The sequence below is a fragment of the Rana temporaria genome, chromosome 7 (genome assembly GCF_905171775.1).
Source record: "Rana temporaria chromosome 7, aRanTem1.1, whole genome shotgun sequence".
NCBI classification, from domain to species: domain Eukaryota; kingdom Metazoa; phylum Chordata; class Amphibia; order Anura; family Ranidae; genus Rana; species Rana temporaria.
In genome coordinates, this window is record NC_053495.1 from 60,273,307 (window position 1) to 60,290,964 (window position 17,658).

Genomic DNA, 17,658 nt, shown 5'->3' on the forward strand with positions numbered 1-17,658 from the left:
CAGATCCGTGGATCTTGATGGACCTGAGACCAGACCGCACTGCGCATCATGAGACCCTGATGAGCCTGTTTTGTAATTGTGTATTGTAAGTGCATTTCTTTTGAGATTAAACATAGTATCTGACATATTGCACTTAGGTGACGCTTCTCTTTTTTGTTCCCATTCAGATTTATACCCTAATGCCTAGTACACATGACTGGGGATTCCCGACGTGAAAAGGTCCGTCGTGAAAACAGAGAACCTGCTCTCTACTTTTTCCCCATACTTACGATCAGTTTTCCTGTTGGGAAAACTCAGATGAGAGCTTTTCCTCGGGAATCCAGACCGTGTTTATGCTCCATCTGAGTTTTTCCCCACAGGAACACGGCCAAAAAATGCAGTTTTCTGCTACACACGGCCAGGTTTTCTGACGGGAAAAAGTCAGTCTGGAATCCCGGAGGGGGAAAAAAAGAGCTGGTTCTCTTCTCCTTCTTTTTTTTTTTTTTTTTTTTTGTCCGGCGGGTTTGGCAGTTTTCCCGTCGGAAAAACTGCGAGGGAGCATACACACGGCCGGGATTCCCGGCCAAACGCTCTCCTCGCAGTTTTCCCATCTGAAAACCCAGTCATGTGTACGGGGCATTAGGCCTTATTCACACCTATGCATTTATTTTTGCATTCTGCAGATTTGCACCACAGAACGTGTTCCATAGAAAACCATGTTAAATGGACTGTAGTGCAAATCGGCAAAAGCACTTTAAAAGGCATAGGTGTGAATCGGGCCTAAGTTAATATGCTCCATCAGTCTCTCTGCTGTCCTCCCCAGCCTTCACTTTTCTCTCCAACCTGTTTTTACTGAAGAGCACCAACTGTTTCTTAGCAATAGTACTTAGGGATTTCTGCACAAATATGCTGTATGGTTCATGCAGCACATTTCTCTCTGTTGTCCCCTCTCTAGTGGGCCACACACTACATAATAATGTTACATTCTTTTTCTGTGTGTCCCCATTTAAAGTCATCTTGTGCAATCCCTGCATGTTCATCAATATGGAAGTTTGTAGCATCGGTTGCAGAATGAATTATTGGCCTACAAAGTACTAAAGCAACATAGTGTCATGTTGTGGATGTGGGGATTTGGATTCACGGAGAGTGACAATTCACCATATTGATGGATCTTAGTATAATATTACATTTCTGTCCATGAAAAATTATCTGTGCAATCCTATTTAGCACCATACTGTACGTCTGTTTGACCCTGACACAGCCATATTATTAAACTTTTGCTCCGCAAGTTTACCAAGTCCTAATAAAAAGATTGTATACACTAAAGTAATATAAAACATAATCCACATAGGTAAAGACTTAAATAAAAGGCACCATTCCAATTTGGTATTTTAAGGAACTGGCACACTTTGCCAGTAATATTTGAACAGGGTTTAAGGTCTAAAATATTTGGAGATTCTGAAGCAGGGCAGCTAAATAAATCCGGTAAACAATTCTTGATTCAGAATTTTGTAGTTTTAAAATCTCTAAGACATCCCTGACAAGTTCCTCAAAATACAAAAAAAATGATATTGCTAATTATAAACAACTGGTAAACTGCATGTTACACTTTGACTTCCTTACTGTCTCACCATGGTGCTGTTGTGAGGAAGTTGTTGAAAGCTGGTTTCCGGAACCATTGCAAGGACAGAAACACTATGAATTATCATATTTCACGTAATGTTTGGAATCCTTCTAAGCATGTTGGTATAGTGAAATCTCTGAAAAAGACCAACAAAAAAGACTCGTTAAGAGATGGGGTCAGATGCCCAGCAATTTAGAGATGTGGGAGTTGAAGGTTATTTAGTATAGATTCCTACATACAGAACCATGGGCTGCTGCCTGGAATGTTTAAAAGAGATGCTCGGGAATCAAAAATAAGAGTCATAATCGCCTAGATGGCTGCAGCACCGATCCCAGCTGCAACTGTCCCCTGCCACCTCTACACGAGAACTGAGCGATCAAAGACACTGATTGCTCAATTCTCTGTGTTCAGTCTGCAGAGAGCTGGTGACTGTCAGTCACAGGCTCTTTGCTTTGCCCCTCCAGTGCTCACTGGGGGGTTGAGCTGTGCAGGGGGTGGGAGTGGCTAGCTCCTTCTCACTGAGAGACTGAGCCAGCTGCCAATCCAGGCATCTGGACAGAGCCTGAGTGAGAAGTCGGGAGTGATCCAGAGCCTGCACTGTGTGAATGATGTTAGCCGGCAGCGGACTTTAGCCTGCTGTTGCCTGAAAACGGGTCACAGAAATGCCGAATGAAATGTACACAGGAGAAATGGGGCCAAAGGGGCTTTTTCCCTACCTCTTCTTTTAGGCTCTGAGGTGTACAGATAAACACATGCCAATACAAAAACCATCAGGAACTTTAGACCCACAAAAAAACAGTTAATATTTATCATCAATATAGATTTATACATCTAAAATTTGACACCAGTCAAAAAATATTTTTTTGGGCATTGACTTTGCAGCTTCAGAAATGTCTCTGTCTTATGTATTTTTAGTACTCCTGGTTGCTGAGATGTGTTTTTCAGTAATGGATGCAGGTGTTGATACCCACTGACTTCTTGGATGATGTTGGAAGTACCAAAAATGACAGCATTGTCACTGCATTTAGTTTTAAAGGGGTTGTAAACCTTCGTGTTTTTTCACCTTAATGCATCCTATGCTGGCAGGACGGGACAATTCAGAACAGGGCGATCGGGGCCACTCTGTGCAAAACGAGCTGCACAGTGGAGGTAAGTATGACGTGTTTGTTATTTAAAAAAAACAAGGCTTACCATCACTTTAAGTTCTGCTACCTGTGATCTTCATATAAAACAACTTCCTCTACACAATATCTCTGGAGCAGACAGATTTTGTAACAATGTCTCTCATGCGTTCTAAAAGTGGTGCAGCATGTGCCAAATTCATGTACTTGTCTAGCACTGGAATTTGTCTCGCGCTGCACCACTTTTAGAATGCATGTTACACTTTTGCAAAATTTGTTTGCGCCAGTTTCTCTTTCTGTACGCCAAAATAGTCGATCTTATCTCCACTTTCATAAGATATGAACTGTTAGTATTTTATTTTGAATTTGACAAATTCATTGCTCCACAATGTAAAAGTGGGGCATTTGTTAAACGACAGTATGTGAATTTGATGCATATGTCTCTGTCTGAACCAAAAGCGTGGTATATGCTTCATGAATTTGGGGCAATTCATTGAAAGGGGGATTAATGCCAGAAAAGGCCTGATGATGCTTTTATTGAATCCTTCCTTACGAGTATACCTCATGTGATTTAGCTTGCCCATAAACATGTGATGGCAGTTGCCTAATCTTTTGAGTCTGGATGACCCCCTCTGCTTGCCAGCTGTCACTATTAATCAGAGTAGCTAACAAGTTCACGAAATGTTTTGCACCTCTCTAATAAAAAACTCACCTTATGGGCAGCCCCCTTTATGAATAGCTTTATGTTGGGCAAAACATCTCAATTGCAAGCAATGCTTCTGACTCTAAGCATCTCTTGAAATTTTTGGATTGTTTATGAATTACTAGGAAGAGATAACAAGCTCTGCTACAGGTATGGAGGCAATTATGACTGCTTTACTACTTGCCGACCAGCCGCCGCAGTTATATGGCAGCAGGTCGTCTCCCCTGCGCTAGGTCACGTAGATCTACGTCACCTCGCGAATCAGCCACTAGGGGCGCGTGCGCGATCACAGCCGGGCACCTGCGATCGCTCGTTACAGAGCGAGAACCGGGAGCTGTGTGTGTAAACACAGCTCCAGGTCCTGTCAGGGGGAGAAATGCCTGATCGTCTGTTTGTACAATATATGAACAGCGATCAGTAATTTCCCCTAGTCAGTCCCTCCCCCCTTCAGTTAGAACACACCTAGGGAACATAATTAACCCCTTCCTCGCCCCTAGTGTTAACCCCCTTCCCTGCCAGTGGCATTTTTATAGTAATCAATGGATTTTTATAGCACTGATCGCTATAAAAATGCCAATGGTCCCAAAAATGTGTCCGAAGTGTCCGCCATAAGGTCGCAGTACTGATTAAAAATCGCTGATCGCCGCCATTACTACTAAAAAAAAACATGAATAAAAATGCCACAAAACTATGCCCTATTTTGCAGACGCTATAACTTTTGCGCAAACCAATCAAACGCTTATTGCGATTTTTTTTTTAATTTTTTTTTTTTTTTTTACGAAAAATATGTAGAAGAATAACCTAAACTGAGGAATTTTTTTTTTTATATATTTTTGGGGATATTTATTACAGCAAAAAATATTCATATTTTTTTTCAAAATTGTCACTCTATTTTTGTTTATAGCGCAAAAAATAAAAACCGCAGAGGTGATCAAATACCACCAAAAGAAAGCTCTATTTGTGGGAAAAAAAGGACGCCAATTTTGTTTGGGAGCCACGTTGCACGACCGCGCAATTGTCAGTTAAAGCGACGCAGTGCCGAATTGCAAAAAGTGGCCCGGTCATTGACCAGCAATATGGTCCGGGGCTGAAGTGGTTAAGAGGCATATCACTAGAGCATTGATCTTTGGCAAAGTAAAGCCTTGTACACACGATCAAATTTCCATCTGACAAATCTGACAAAAACACATTCAGGATTCCTCCCCATCCCACCCTGTGACTGGACAGTGCACAGAGAACCAGATTTCTCTGTCTGAGCAGCATGCACCTTGCACTGCAGCACATCATTCGACTCCTTGTGCTGCTTCTCCCTACCCCAGTCTGAGCTTTTCTGTACAGGGACTGCAAGAAGCTGACAATCAAGTTAATTTCAGATGCTTACATTGCTTTCATTAAAAATAATAATAATAATGTTTTAATATATACATAGCTGCATTAATTTGTCTTTTATATCTGTCTAGAGCATGGGTCTTCAAACTATGGCCCTACATCCCTCATGGGATGTGTAGTTCCACAACAGCTGGAGGGCCGTAGTTTGAGGATCCCTGGTCTAGAGCTTGGATTTAAGGCGATTTACTGTTAGTCCTGTTGCATTCTGAAATTCCGCATTAAACCATGGGTATGGGCCATACTCAATCTCATGATAAACCTGCGATTTGCAAGTGATAATGTGGGTAAATGCTTTTTTGGCTTTTACTGTTCGGTTTATGTAGCTGTAATATAAACGGTGAATGTTTTTTCCCTTGAAGATTTAACACAGGCGTTCATCTCTCCATTAGGACTCTGTCCAGAGTAAACCTTTTCCCATCCTGTGTCAGTCACCTGATGCACTATTGCTCTTACTCTGTCCGACTATGAATGTGTGAAACATTTTTCTGTGTTTGCCTAATTTGACATTGAACTCTGGTTTAAAAAGAAAAAAACGTTTTAATTTAAAAACTGTACCTTCTTTTGCTCTAAGGCCCCTTTCAGACGTATGAATCCCGTGAGAATCCGTACCTTTCTTATCCGCTTGCTCAGCGGGGATCACCCTGTCAGATCTCTGCTCTCCCCTAAGGGAGGATCGGATGAACATGGACCGTCTGTCCGTGTTCACCCGATCCGCAGACGGATGGAAAAATAGGATTTTTCTCTGTCTGCAGAATCGGAGCAAAGCGGACACAGATGAGATCGGGTGTCAGCGGATATTCATCCGCTGACACCAGCTCTCCCATAGGGATACATGTATGTCCCTTTTTCATCCGTAAACGGACGGATGAAAAAACAGACCTACGGTCCGCTGGTGTGAAAGGACCCTAAGCCTCTTCCAAATATCAATATTATTTTTAACTTTTTATTTTTTTGCAGGTGTGATCTGACTTCCTGTTAGGGGATGAATACATGTATTAGGAATAGGCCACCCTTCCTTGCCTGCTCCTGAGATAGACTTGGGAATGTGGACTATGGTCCCTATTCCATCTTGGGAGCAAGCAAGAGATGGTGGCTATGTTTCTACATACAGTGTGACTATGGAGAGTTACCAACCTCCAACAGGAAGCCAGATCATGGCAAAAAAAAATTGTAGGTGGCTGTGTGTAAAAAGTGCATTTCTAAATGAAAGTGTTCTAAAGGCTCAAAACGTTGTGTGCAGTAGACCCCCCCCCCCCCCCCATATCTACCCGAGCCCCATTGTGATCCAGGGATGTGCATGAGAGCCTCAGCTCTTCACCTCCTCATCGGCTGAGACAGCTGTGAGAGTCATTGTCAGTCACAGCCAATGAGAAGAGAGAGGGGGAGGGGCCAATACTCGGCTCTGTGTCTCAATGGACACGCAGAGCATAAGCTCTGGAAAAAGCCTGCTTAAGTGCCCTGACAGCAAGCGGTTTGCTCTGGGAACACTTGGCAGAAGGGAGGGGCAGGGGACCCGAGAAGAGTATAACAAGTTTGTTATTTTAAAGCAAACTTGCCTTTTAGATCACTTTAAGAATACATACTTGAATACTTGAATATGATGTTTTTTTTTAAATCAGAGTTTGGTATCACTTTATAGGGCAAAGTGGAAATATGAAAAAATAACATATCAAAAAAGTTATCCATATAAGTAAAATTGTCTCTCTTCTTCTATTTCAGGTTGCACCATGGCTCCTTTCCTGCGGATTGCCTTCAACTCATTTGAGTTGGGCTCAATGCCAGCTCAGGCAGAACCCTGCCAACCATTCTGTGCAGTGAAGGTGAAGGAATCTCTCAGTACAGGTAAGAGAAGTATCATTTATTGTGTCCACCAGGCATGTCATGGCAGTTTCTCTATTGTCTCATAATATCTTGTCCTAAAAACCCAAAGCTTTTCTCAAATTGTCTTTAGGCCTTACTGTATGAGTTGTGGCAGGAGATGTTATTTACAGTATATTTTTAATGTTGGGGGGGAAAAATGGAATGGTTAAAAGTTCTTTGAGATTTTTATTGCTGTCTGTGCCGCACTAAGGGAGATTTTCTACCACTCAATGTGTCAACAAAACCTAGGCTCGTTTTTCTATTGGGTACATAACAGCTGCTTTAACTGTTCTTATTGCAGAGAAACTTTTATTCCTGACAGCGAGTCAGTTGGCTTAACACTGCTCTTGGAACAATGCATTTTTTTGCCACTAAAGTTTGGGCTTCGTAAGTTGGTTGCAGGTGGTCGAGAGGGATTGGCAAGAAACATGCATTTATTTATTTTTACTCTATATTTCAAAGGCAGTTTTATTTTTATTTTTTGAACATTAGCAGCAGCAGAGAGGACTAGAAGCTCCTCCCTTCTGATGTTCCCCTGGCTGGGAAAGATCTGGATCATGTGACAGCTTTATATCTATTAGGATAAAGGTACTTGAAATTTTTTAATTAAAATAATTACAGTGCCATCATAAATTGAAACCGTATGTATCACTTTAACAAGCTGGGCCTTCAGGGGTAGAAAATTACGTTTGACTGATTTGACGCCTCTAAGACGTGTTGTCTTATGAAATCTCCAACCCTTAATTGTAGAAGTCTGATCATTGGACGAGATCCTAGATCATATGCGAGTTCCCAGCATTGCTAGAGAACTAACCATGGCGTGTTCTCCTTCTTGGTGTGGTCAGTTTTTAATAGGAAGGGCAAGAGGACTAGCTGGGTTGCCATGGATTTCACACAAAGGAAGAAATACAAAGAGAACATGATACTTCCTCATACTAGTACATGGTACAGAAGGCAGAAATCAGGAATATAAAAAGTTGGAGTAGTAAAAATGCTTTAAGTAGTTTGTGAGGAATCCAACCACTTTGCTAGACAGCCTCTACTTAAATAAGTCACTTAGAGTGGCAAAGCGTTGTTCATCAATTCTTTCCATGAGAGCCCAGGATACTCAGATTGCTTTCAATTTCAATACAGATAAACAAAGGAGATTGTGGCGCTGAAAATTAGTGACACGTGGGTAAAGAGAGAGTCAGCTGCATGGATGATGAATCCTTGTTATAAAAAATAATAATAAAGCAAATTGAAAAATTGACAAAAATAAAATAAGAAAAATATGAACCTGGGAATAATGAGTGATGCGATGGTTCTTGGAGGGAGAGACACTGTTCTGTGATGAGCTGATGGTCCCAAAATCGTTGTCCTAGGGCAAGCCTTCCAAGGCAGGGGAGACCAGAGCAGGGACTCCAAACATGTATGCAGGGTTAGAGAAAATAAAAAAACAGAGGGCGCCTCCAGGTTAAACGTTTAAAAGGCTTGTTTAATACACAGACAACAGTGTTAACTTACATAGTAAAATCTTAAAATCCAGTATGGAAATTTACTCATTCGATGCTGGGGGGGGGGGGGGGGGGGGGAGAAGGGACGTCGATCCGGGCTAGTTGTTATGCTGATCTTGCTCTCTGGTTGCTCTCCTAAGCCTGTCAGTCCTTTTGCTGTGAAAACAGCTGGTCCGGAGGGATAGTGGAAACGAGGCCCGGAGCTCAGCGTAGGCCGCGGTGACGTCACCAAATGCGACGACGTTTCAAAGCTGGCGCCGTCGGATGACCTAGCGCGCTTCTTTCTCAAGCATGGGGAGATGAATGTGGAAAAGAAAAGTCTATTTGTAAGTGTACAGGCGAGTGCCATCTTGTGGAGAAAAAAAAAAGGAACTGATCCTACCTTTTAGAAATACCACATAAAATACTGCACGCTCAGGACTGGCAGATGGGCATGTTTCCAATGACAGAAAATAAATAAAAACTTGTTTAAAAAAATATATATACATAGATATATGTCTTTGGGATACCTTAGGATGTACAGGAATACCAATAATGAATAAAATAAAATAAAATAAAATAAAAGACACCTAAGACTATTCTCTTAAAAATTATTATTATATGTGTATGGATGTTTAATATATTAACAGAAGATTAGTAGGAACCTAAAAAATATATATACACATACATACATGTGTATATATACATATACATATACACACACATATATATATATATACCTATATACATATAAATACATACACACTCACATGTACCAAGGATAGTATGTATAAAAAATTAAGAAAGATTGTGGTTAGACTTTAATTTAATAAAAAATATCAAGGTAATATGTATTTGGATTTAAGTGATGCATTTAGGGGTCATTTTAGAAAATGTGTTTGTAAAAACTTATCCATACATAAATATTTTTTATTTTTTATTTTATTATTTTTAGAAGGAACCATATTAGTGGGTGGGATTAAAGAAAATAAATAAAATATATGGATGTGTTTATTAAATAGGTTAGAGAAGAGTGGAAATTTCCAACATTTCATTCATACCACCTGGCGAAAGAGCTTCCAAAGTGTAGATCCAGTATGTATTTAATGAACACATCCATATATTTTATTTATTTTCTTTAATCCCACCCACTAATATGGTTCCTTCTAAAAATAATAAAATAAAAAATAAAAAATATTTATGTATGGATAAGTTTTTACAAACACATTTTCTAAAATGACCCCTAAATGCATCACTTAAATCCAAATACATATTACCTTGATATTTTTTATTAAATTAAAGTCTAACCACAATCTTTCTTAATTTTTTATACATACTATCCTTGGTACATGTGAGTGTGTATGTATTTATATGTATATAGGTATATATATATGTGTGTGTGTATATGTATATGTATATATACATGTATGTATGTGTATATATATTTTTTAGGTTCCTACTAATCTTCTGTTAATATATTAAACATCCATACACATATAATAATAATTTTTAAGAGAATAGTCTTAGGTGTCTTTTATTTTATTTTATTTTATTTTATTCATTATTGGTATTCCTGTACATCCTAAGGTATCCCAAAGACATATATCTATGTATATATATTTTTTTAAACAAGTTTTTATTTATTTTCTGTCATTGGAAACATGCCCATCTGCCAGTCCTGAGCGTGCAGTATTTTATGTGGTATTTCTAAAAGGTAGGATCAGTTCCTTTTTTTTTTCTCCACAAGATGGCGCTCGCCTGTACACTTACAAATAGACTTTTCTTTTCCACATTCATCTCCCCATGCTTGAGAAAGAAGCGCGCTAGGTCATCCGACGGCGCCAGCTTTGAAACGTCGTCGCATTTGGTGACGTCACCGCGGCCTACGCTGAGCTCCGGGCCTCGTTTCCACTATCCCTCCGGACCAGCTGTTTTCACAGCAAAAGGACTGACAGGCTTAGGAGAGCAACCAGAGAGCAAGATCAGCATAACAACTAGCCCGGATCGACGTCCCTTCTACCCGCCCCCCCCCCCCCCCCCCAGCATCGAATGAGTAAATTTCCATACTGGATTTTAAGATTTTACTATGTAAGTTAACACTGTTGTCTGTGTATTAAACAAGCCTTTTAAACGTTTAACCTGGAGGCGCCCTCTGTTTTTTTATTTTCTCTAACCCTGCTTTCAATTTCAAGACTATCGTTTTTTGAGTATAGTAAAGCAAGATACGCAGATCTCTAGTAGCTCAACCAAACCAAAAAGGCAGGTAGCGGTTTCAGGGTGTACTTGGATCACAGTGAGGGAAAGTGTATAAAAGCAACAATGTCCTTCAAATTATCTTGTATTTTATGATCTAGCCCAAAAAAATTGAATGTGACCCTCCTGGTGCAAAACACATCTCCATCTTTTCGCTATGTTTGCGTTTTAAAAGTTTGTAAACCTTTAGGGTGTCAAGTACAGTATCTCACAAAAGTGAGTACACCCCTTACATTTTTGTACTCACTTGCCAGTGGTTTAGACATTAATGGCTGTGTGTTGATTTATTTTGAGGGGACAGCAAATGTACACTGTTATACAAGCTGTACACTCACTAATTTACATTGTACTAAAGTGTAATTTCTTCAGTGTTGTCACATGAAAAGATATAATAAAATATTTGCAAAAATGTGAGGGGTGTACTCACTTTTGTGAGCTACTGTAGGCGTTATGCATTATTTTGAAGGTAATCTTTAAAGTGGATGTAAACCCAATCTCATCCTTTCTAAACTACTGTCATTGTGCTGATTTTTAAGGATATACATGCCTCCTGCATGTATCCTTACCTGTCAAATGTTTCCCCTCTGTCTGTTATAAGAACTGAAAAACTGCGGGCACCTGCGAAGAGGCTGAGTGGGCGGCCACGTGCTCCAGGGATAGCCCTGCTGGGTGGCTGCAAAAAGGCTGGGAGAGTGATGCGAGCTTCAGAAACAGCCCAGGATTCGGTGACCCCTGGCAAATCATTATTTGACCCCCCCAGGTTGAAAACCACTGCCATAAAGGATTATGACGCTATCGGGTAGCTTTAGAGATATCCATTGATACCCAATTAAACCGCCTCTGATGTCTGTCTGTGAGCTGAGCCAATTATGTGCATGCAGCCAGAAAGTATTTAATAAAATTAACGAAAGCAAACCCTCCTTGTAGCCAGGTTAACTGAAGAATGAGGAGGCCCTAAACCAGTGAATTGTGTACAAAATATAGGGAGTAATGCAGTATTTTCAATTTAATAAAATTACCTCTTCTCTATAAGGGACAGCAGTAAATTAAACCATGTGCTTCACCTACCCTGCATTTGTACGAATAAAGATTGAAGGTGTGTTAGTGAATTGGACACCCAAATATTTAAAGGATGAAACCCATTGAAGAGGCACAGATGGATCAGCCAGTGCTTCTGCATCAGGGTCCAAAGGTATAATCTGAGACCTGGTCTAATTAAAGTGTACAAGGTTGTAAAGGCACAAGAAAACCTGTGTGCAGCAATTCTTATCACTTTTATTGCTGTCACAAGGAATGGAAACATCCCTTTGTGCCTGCAATAGGCATGTGACAGGTACTCTTTATGGAGAGATACATGGTCTAGACCCCATATCCCTCCTCTGCACTTAAAAGGATTTGCATACACCAAGATCAGTGAGATCAAATGCTTTTGATTTTTAAAAATGGGTAAAAAAAAAAGTTTACACCTGGGTAAACTGAAAGTGATGTGACATCATTGCTTCTGAGCTGTTATATCATAGTAACTCATTGCTGGGCTCTATGATCACTCAGCAGAAGCGCTGTAGGGTGGGAGATCCTGGTACAACTGTGGAAGGCAGGAGGAGGGTTGGACGTTCCCTATCGCTGCTTGCAAATGCAATCCAGCAGCTAGTTGGCTGCTAGGTAGGTTTGCTTTTACAAGGAAGCCAACTGCCAGCTCAAAAAACAATAATGGGATGATGCTTGCTACTTGACAGAAATTACCAGTGATTTCTTTGTCACAAGAAATAATTATTCATCATTCCAATCTGCATTTATTACAGAAAGAGGAAAGACCTTGGTACAGAAGAAACCCACAATGTATCCAGACTGGAAGTCCGCATTTGATGCTCACATCCATGAGGGCCGTGTTATCCAGATAGTGCTAATGAAGGCAGCTGAGGACCCACTCTCTGAGGCCACAGTTGGGGTGTCTGTGCTCGCTGAACGATGCAAAAAGGGAAACGGGAAAGCTGAGTTTTGGGTGAGGGTGAAGTATTAACAATGATTGTGATTATCTACCTACAGTGTATGTACAGTGCCTTGAAAAAGTATTCATACCCCTTAACATTTTTCACATTTTGTCATGTTACAACCAAAAACGTAAATGTATTTCATTGGGATTTTATGTGATAGACCAACACAAAGTGGCACATAATTGTGTAGTGGAAGGAAAATAATAAATGGATTTTAAAATTTTTTTTTTTACAAATATCTGAAAAGTGTGGTGTGCATTTGTATTCAGCCCCCTTTTCTCTGATACCCCTAACTAAAACCTAGTAGAACTACTTGCCTTCAGAAGTCACCTAATTAGTAAATAGAGTTCACCTGTGTTTAATTTAATCTCAGTAGAATACAGCTGTTCTGTGTAGTCCTCAAAGGATTTTTTGAGAACCTTAGTGAACAAACTGCATCATGAAGGCCAAGGAACACACCAGACGGTTCAGGGATAAAGTTGTGGAGAAGTTTAAAGCAGGATTAGGTTATATAAAAAAAAAAAATCCCAAGCCTTGAACATCTCATGGAGCTCTGTTCAATCCTTCACCCAAACATGGAAAGAGTATGGCACAGCTGCAAACCTACCAAGACATTGCCCTCCACCTAAACTGACAGGCCGGGCAAGGAGAGCAAATAATCAGAGAAGCAGCCAAGAGGCCCATGGTAACTCTGGAGGAGCTGCAGAAATCCACAGCTCAGGTGGGAGAATCTGTCCACAGGACAACTATTAGTCGTGCACTCTGCAAATCTGGCCTTTATGGAAGAGTGGCAAGAGGAAAGCCATTGTTGAAAAAGCCATAAAACGTCCCATTTGTAGTTTGCGAGAATAGCAAAATTTGTGGAAGAGGATGCTCTGTCAGATGAGATCAAACTTTAAAGGGCTTGTAAAGGTTTTTTATTTTTTTAAAAGGTTCCTTTAAGCTAGTGAATTGTTGGTTTACTAACCTTTTCCTTCGATTTCCCTTCTAAATGTTTTTTTTTTCTTTGTTTTCTTTGTCTGAATTTCTCACTTCCTGTTCCTCCTCAGTAAGCTGTTCTGGCTGACTAACCCCCAGCCAGATGATGGGGACAAGCTTACTGAGGAGAAACAGGAAGTGAGAAATTCAGACAAAGAAAAAAAACATTTAGAAGAAAATCGAAGGAAAAGGTAAGTGAACCAACAATGCACTAGCCTAAAGGAACCTATTTCGAAAATAAAAAACAAACAATTCTTTTCTTTTCCCCATGACTCAGAATCCAGAAATGTCAGTGCAGCACTAGATGAAAGATACAAGGTTCTGTCAGGAGTCAAGAAATGTATTGACCTTTTATACACACACACACACACACACACACACACACACACACACACACACACACACACACTACTTACAAGCAAACAGATCACAGGTAAGGATGGTTACCTTTAATACCCATTCAAACCGCTCTGTGTCAATTTGTGTGTATGTTATCAGGCCAAAATCATCAGGGTGTGTAAACTTTTGATCAGGGCCATTTGGGTAGTTTCTGTTGCCATTATGATTTAAAAAGAGTAAACAAAACGTTATGAAACAAAAAAAAAAAGAGTAAGCACAGTTGATTGATAAATTACTTCAGCCAAACGCTAACCATGAATGAAAGAAATGTTTTTTTTTTTTTTTGTGTGTTTTCCTGGTTACGGCACATTCTTCTCAGGTGCTTAGTGCTTCTTGGGCCTTCTGTCATCAGGCGTCTATTTCTCAAGTTTGCAGGGCAGCCACTTGATCATCGGTGTACGCCGTCACAGCGTCCTACAAAGGTGGTGTGTTGGCATCTGCGGATGCCTCCTTTGGCCACAAGGTTTTGCGGGCTGCTGTTGAGAGCGTCTTGAAGGGGTATCGTTCAGGTTGGGCTCCAGCTTGTCCTGTGTTGAGCTCCTGTTACCTGGTTGGCTCTTGTGTTAGCCTTGGGATTTTTCGTTGTCCTACCCCTCATGTTTAGCCCTGCTTTGTGTCCCTATGGTCCTGAATAAGGAAGCGCTGTGTCTGTCAATCAATGAATGAGAAAATAGGATTTTTGACTTACCATAAAATTTGTTTCTCTGAGTTCATTGACAGACACAGCACCCACACCTCTGATCAGTTTTGATGTTTCTGATACTGCTTGTTACTAAACTGAAGGCCTGTAGCAGAGAGGGTGGTGTATAATATCACCTAGGACTGCCCATAGGCATAGCCAAGTCTTTTTTTTCACTTGGTGTCCAGCTCCTGTAGGGGGCGATATAACCCCTATGGTTCTGAAATAAGGAAGTGCTGTGTCTGTCAATGAACTCTATTTTTTGTGTTATTCATACTCCCTGAAAAATGGCCAAGAAATCATAAATTCTGCCAGGGTATGTAAACTTATGAGCACAACTGTATATTCAGTCTAAATTTTCATATACATTTATTTTTTATTTTTCACATATATAATTTTCATTTACAGCTGGACCTGCAGCCCCAAGCAAAAGTGCTAATGTCAGTGCAGTTTTTTCTGGAAGACACAGGTAAATTATGCTAAAGTACTGAGTATAAAATATATATTTCCGTGTACATTCTGATGTTCTGTTGATGTTTGCTATCCATGTGGTGTATGGTATTGAACTCTCAATTATTTCTCCTCTGAGATAAGCACGGTGTTCTCTCAGCAGAGAATCTCACACATAGCAGAATGCTGGGTGTGAAGTTGTCAGAGGACATGACATACAAACTGACTTAACCATTTCATTTCTGAAACAGTAGTGCACCCCCCAGCTTTGGACCACACAAATATGTCAAGTCATCACAAAAAATGCCAGAAAACAATACAGCAGGAGCCTGTGACTCTTGCCCCAAAGTGAAAAAAAGTGATGATGGTCACAGAGCAGGTTAAAATAACTTTGGCAGGGGGTTATAGCCAGACCGCATGCATTGTAACATACCTGGATTTCCCAGATATGGTATAGCTTCCCTATGTTACATTCTTAACAATAACAGATAACTGTAAAATACAGGGACAGCCAGACAGCAAGGATTTTCAGAACTATTGACAGTATTCATAGCACTCTTGTAGAGGTTTTCTTTTAGCGTATTAAAAGAATTGTGGAATAAATAAAAATCATTAATATTCACCTATGTGGATGCAGGATCCATCTGATTCTGCAGCTGTCCTCCTCCAGCTTCAAGACTGAGAGACCACATGACTGCTGATTGCTCAGTTCTTGGTCTTTAGTGAGCAGCGAGCCGATGACTGTCGCCGCTCTGTGCTATTCCCCTCCAGTGCTTACGGGAGCACCCAGGCTATGGAGGGGTTGGGAGCAGCTGGCACAGGCTCTCATCGGCACACTGAGGGGCTGAGCCAGCTACAAGTCAGGCATCTGGGTGGATCCCAACATAATCATCGGGATCCTTGCAGAGCCTGCACTGGCTCTGCCATGTCAGTTGATAGCTGTGTTCTGCCCACTGTTGGCTGAATCTGGACCACAGGATTGCAGAACTAAGTGCACTCCTGTGACCTACAGGAGGAGTATAGCCAAAAGAGCTTCGGCCATACTTCTTTTAATACTTTCTGAATCTATAACTTAGGAAAAGTATGCAGATTAGCAAGTAAGTATAGTCGGAATTCCGGATCTGTTTACTTACCATTTTATCAAGAGTTTTGACACAAGGCAACTAGCGTTTTCAGGAGTCAGCTATAGCAACCTCCATAATTTGCATTGTGCAATTCAGGAGATCTAACTGCATAGAACTTACAAAAGATAATACCCTTAAAATTGCACAATAACTAGAAACTGTTAGATCGTGCTTTTGGCTAAAATTTGTATGTGTATATAACAGGGTGCATTTGATTTCAATCACTAGTAAAAAGGCATGAGTTAAATCAACTCGATTTAAACCATCATTTTTAAAGAGCAACTGTCATCTCTGTCCCACATCAGCTCCTCCTCTGATCCGCTGTTGACTCACCGACAGTCCCATTCACTTTAATGGTACAGCTGGTGATGCGGAAGTAACACAACAAGGAGTGGCATGTGGCGGCAGCAGCTGATTTGGATGCCTGCTAACAGGCGCTGCCATGGTGGATCTGAAATGACGGGTGCTCTTTTTAAATGTAAGAACTTATTCTTGCTGGTATTTAGAATCTTTAATATTTGATTATTTAAAATGAAGGTTTCCTATTTAGAATAATAAGCTATCAGGTTAGGCTAGGTTCACACCACGATTTTACCATCCGATAAACGGACCGTTAAATCGGATGGAATCGTATGTGACAAAATCGTATGTAATCGTATGTCAAAATTTTCACTAAAAAATCGGATCCTGATTTTAAATAATGTCTGGGAAAAAGAAGATTTTTGAAGTTATGGATATTCAGGGGAACCCCGCCGGCAATTTAAAACAAAAATGACGTGCGGTTCCCGGTAAATATCCATAACCAGACCCTTCAGGTCTGGTATGGATATTCAGGGGAACCCCGCCGTCAATTTAAAACAAAAATGACGTGCGGTTCCCCCTAAATATCCATAACCAGACCCATTATCCGAGCACGTTGACCTGGCCGGCCGCAGAAAAGAGGGGGGGACAGAGTGCGGCCCCCCCTCTCTCCTGAACCGCACCAGGCCACATGCCCTCAACATGGGGAGGATGTCCCCATGTTGATGGGGACAAGGGTCTCATCCCCACAACCCTTGCCCGGTGGTTGTGGGGGTATGCGGGCGGGAGGTTTATCAGAATCTGGAAGACCCCTTTAACAAAGGGGACCCCCAGATCCTGACCCCCCCCCTGTGTGAAATGGTAATGGGGTACACTGTACCTCTACCATTTCACGAAGGAAGTAAAAAGTATTGTAAAAAAACACACTGACACAAAAGAATAAAGTCCTTTATTAAAAAAAAAAAAAAAAAAAAATCCAGCGCTGAAAAATCCACTCGTTCCCGGCTTCCAGCGTTGTCCTGATCCTGCGACGGGTGCGGGTGATCTCCCGCGATGAGAAGATCCAGCGTCGGGTGATCTCCGCTCCGGCGATGTGAAGATCCATTCATCCGGCGCAGCAGCATCCCGGACCTCCTCTCACCGCTGGGCACAGCCCAGCGAATGAGCGGCTGAAGCGGTGACATTTCTTATATAGAGGAGGCAGAGCCACCCGTCACGTGACCCTGCCCCCTCTGACGTACCTCTGCTACGTCACTGGGGAAGACCATGAAGAGGAAAGACCTTTCCTCTTCATGGTCTTCCCCAGTGACGTAGCAGAGGTACGTCAGAG

At 41.1% G+C, this 17,658-nt stretch overlaps 1 protein-coding gene across 4 annotated transcripts in view; it reads left to right on the forward strand.

The window, feature by feature from the left end:
• PRKCD (protein kinase C delta) overlaps positions 1-17,658 on the forward strand; it is a 140,019-nt gene that overhangs the window by 56,426 nt on the left and 65,935 nt on the right. For all 4 annotated transcript variants that reach the window (XM_040359453.1, XM_040359457.1, XM_040359454.1 and 1 more), the window contains exons 2-4: positions 6,536-6,658; positions 12,207-12,406; positions 14,863-14,923. In XM_040359453.1, the coding sequence (XP_040215387.1) occupies positions 6,544-6,658; positions 12,207-12,406; positions 14,863-14,923 (376 nt within the window). In that variant the 5' untranslated portion in view covers positions 6,536-6,543. The remainder of the gene's footprint in view (positions 1-6,535; positions 6,659-12,206; positions 12,407-14,862; positions 14,924-17,658) is intronic.